At 48.3% G+C, this 2,909-nt stretch overlaps 1 protein-coding gene across 1 annotated transcript; it reads right to left on the bottom strand.

Annotated features, from left to right (window-relative positions):
* Positions 1-1,736: 1,736 nt before the first annotated feature.
* Positions 1,737-2,577, bottom strand: LOC123058141 (non-specific lipid-transfer protein 1). The gene is made up of 2 exons (XM_044480963.1): positions 2,126-2,577; positions 1,737-1,983 (listed from the first exon to the last, which is right to left on the bottom strand). The coding sequence occupies exons 1-2, from the start codon at positions 2,482-2,484 to the stop codon at positions 1,965-1,967; spliced, it is 378 nt and encodes a 125-aa protein (XP_044336898.1). The 5' UTR covers positions 2,485-2,577; the 3' UTR covers positions 1,737-1,964.
* Between the last annotated feature and the right edge of the window lie 332 nt (positions 2,578-2,909).

The following is a 2,909-nucleotide window of genomic DNA, read 5'->3' as shown; positions in this document are numbered from 1 at the left end:
GTTTTTCTTTTTTTTAGCGTGCTATAAAGAAGGGGTAAAAACGACTTTTCCTGTCATAGTTGACGGTGTTAACGACAAAGAACGACGGAAGTGTCATGGAAGGAAGAAAATAAAATTAGGGTGTCAAAGAAGGAACAAATAAAATTTTAGGGCCAAAAAGGGAACCAAAATTTAAGAAAAGGCCAAATAAGAAATTCTCTCTATAAGATATGGGGATTTCTTGGAATTTTCACACCTGGAAAATGTCGATTAGTACACTTGACTGCCATGGGGTCGATGTGAGCTGCAGTTATGGTATATGTTCAATTGGTAACGGGATTATTAGTGCTAGGGGAGCGATTGTTTTTAAAATAAAACGCTAGTGTAAAATGCCAAATAATCTGAATGCATTTTTGATGGCGTGTGAAAAATTGATCAAAAACTGAACGAGTTACAATATCCGTGTGAGGTTGGCCTGAGTACACTTATTTGTGTGTCGCATGAGGGGTGGTTGTGTCTTACATGTTCGAAAATAAATTTGTCATCAGAATTTTCTAACAAAAAATTGTGATGCAAAATTAATTTGGAAAATAAATGTACACACTTAATGCATGTGAAGGGAAAATGTCATTCCGAGACGTGACAGTCAAAACAATTTGAATTGCACAATTTCTCTTTTCTTTCAAACCTGTCAAGCGAGAAATGATGTTTTCACGACTCAGAAAAATGAAAATGATGTTTTTCAGGTGATTTCGTGTGCTAAAATGGGCATATTATGTTGGTGTTTAGTGGTTACACAATGACGATTTGTCCTAGAAATTTGATACACCAAGTTGGACGAAGTGGCGCAGCTGGTTTGTTAACTGGCCGGAGGGGCCATGCGATGTGATCTCTCCCAGTACTCGCTTAAACGTAGCTGCGTGTAAGATTTGATGAGGCATATACGTTCACCAAGCAGCACGCGAACATGTGCGATGGCTCCGCGCATGGGATGCATCAGCGAGTAAAACCGGTCGCTACAATCTGCCAGAATCCTACCCGTGTTCGTCTATGTTGCCGTGCACGATGCGATGATGGCACTTGTTCGTGCGCTGGTCTGGCCGCTGGTTTACATGTGCTGCCACTGTGCATAATAAATGGGAATACGGTGCGGTGTAAAAGCCTGGCGGGTGGAATACATGAGACAAGTACGAAGCTGCGTCTGATCCATGTGAAGACCGACGCCCATGATAGCGAGCCCCATGGTGCTCGGCCTCCAAAGAGCATTTTTGCTACGTTTTACTCTGAAAAGTTATTTTCAAGAGAACTGAAGTCTGTCGTTAGGTCGTTTTAAATTATTGTAGCTGTTGATTGGTATATCTTGAGCACTGAGGTGGGGCGTTGTCAGTTACAGAGCTAAAATACATGTATCCGTTTTATTATTAATATATTGGTTGGTTATTTGAACCGAAAAGCGAAAAGGTTCACGCTATGCTCACACGTAAGTTTGGCTGGTTATTCGTCGTATGTATGCCAGGGAGAGCATGGATGCATCAAAATAAAAAAATTTAGAAGGAAGGCTGTCGTCCGGCCTTAGACGGAGTCCGAAAGGTACTAGTGGTCGCAACAAGGACCAGCCGAGGCGACGCAGTGCACTGAAGCAAACTACGATAGAGGTTCGGTACAAGGTGGAAAGGACCATGCAACATATCCAACACGATGTAGCAAGGCGAGGATGCCCAAGCTGATGAAGTCAACGTTAATTAAAGATGCAAGTCTTTTACTAACATACTAGCATGCATGTACTTTATTCCAATATAAGCACAGAAATAATACATCAGGATAACAATTGAATTATATATTAATCAACTAAACAGTTCGGCACATGCATGATTGAAGGCCCTTGATTCAATCTTATACTATCTTTGCTGATTTTATTTTGGTCAGTCCAACACCTAAGCTTTTCCTCTGTGTACGTTGCGTGCGTGTGGTTCTCCAGTCCCATCTCAGGGTTCATCCGTAACCCTGCATGAATGCAACGACGATCGAATCAAAAAATGAAGATCAGTTGAAGAAGAACCTAGGCATACTTTCCATGTTTGCATCCATGGAATTCATGAAATATCGGTACGCGTGCGGCAGTGCATGCATGCGTAGTGATACGTACTGGTTGCAGTCCATGTTGGGGGTGACGGCGAAGTTGATGGCGAGCCCGCAGGCGGCGGGGAGCGCCGCGGCGCGGCTGAAGTCAACGGCCGGGAACCCGCCGCTGGCGGCCGCCTTGACGCAGTTGCAGGCGGCCACGCGGTCGGCGGTGCTGGCGGCGAGTTGGTTGAGCACCCCGAGGCTGTTGCAGCAGATGCCGTAGGGCGTCATCCCGGGGGCGCCGCTGAGGTACGGCATGCAGGGCGCCATCAGCTGGGTCACCTGGCCGCACTGCACCACCGCCGAGGCTCCCCGCAGGGTCGCGGCGGCCAGCGCCGCCAGGAGGAGCGCGGCGAGGGCGCGGCTCGCCTGGATGCCCATTTGTTCTTGGCCTAGGGTGAACGGACACGCGCTAGCGAGCTTGGAGCTCTGTGAGGTGAGCTCGCTGTGTGTTAATGGGTGTCCAGACTCGCCACCGTTCCAGCGAGCATATATAGGGGAGAGATTTTCCGGGGAAGAGGGTATAGCGCGTAGGGTTGTTGTGGCACGTCGCCGGTGCGCGCGCGCCAGGCGTCTCGGATGAGTCTTGGGGGTCGTTGGGCAGGGGAGAGTGCATGAAGGCAGGCTGAAGAAACGGACTGGTATGAGCAGACAAGACAAGCGGCACGCTGGACTAGCCCCAAAGTAATGCTACGCTCACTTGTGTGGCTGGTGGCAACGCCTTCCCTGTTTTATTTTAGGGCAGTGATAGGCGCGGGCGCACCGGCTGAACGCTTTGGCCAGTCGGCAGTCGTATGCCAGCCACC

Source organism: Triticum aestivum, chromosome 3A (genome assembly GCF_018294505.1).
Source record: "Triticum aestivum cultivar Chinese Spring chromosome 3A, IWGSC CS RefSeq v2.1, whole genome shotgun sequence".
Lineage (NCBI taxonomy): Eukaryota > Viridiplantae > Streptophyta > Magnoliopsida > Poales > Poaceae > Triticum > Triticum aestivum.
The sequence above is the reverse complement of the archived record's forward strand: the minus strand, read 5'-3'. Positions and strand labels throughout refer to the sequence as shown.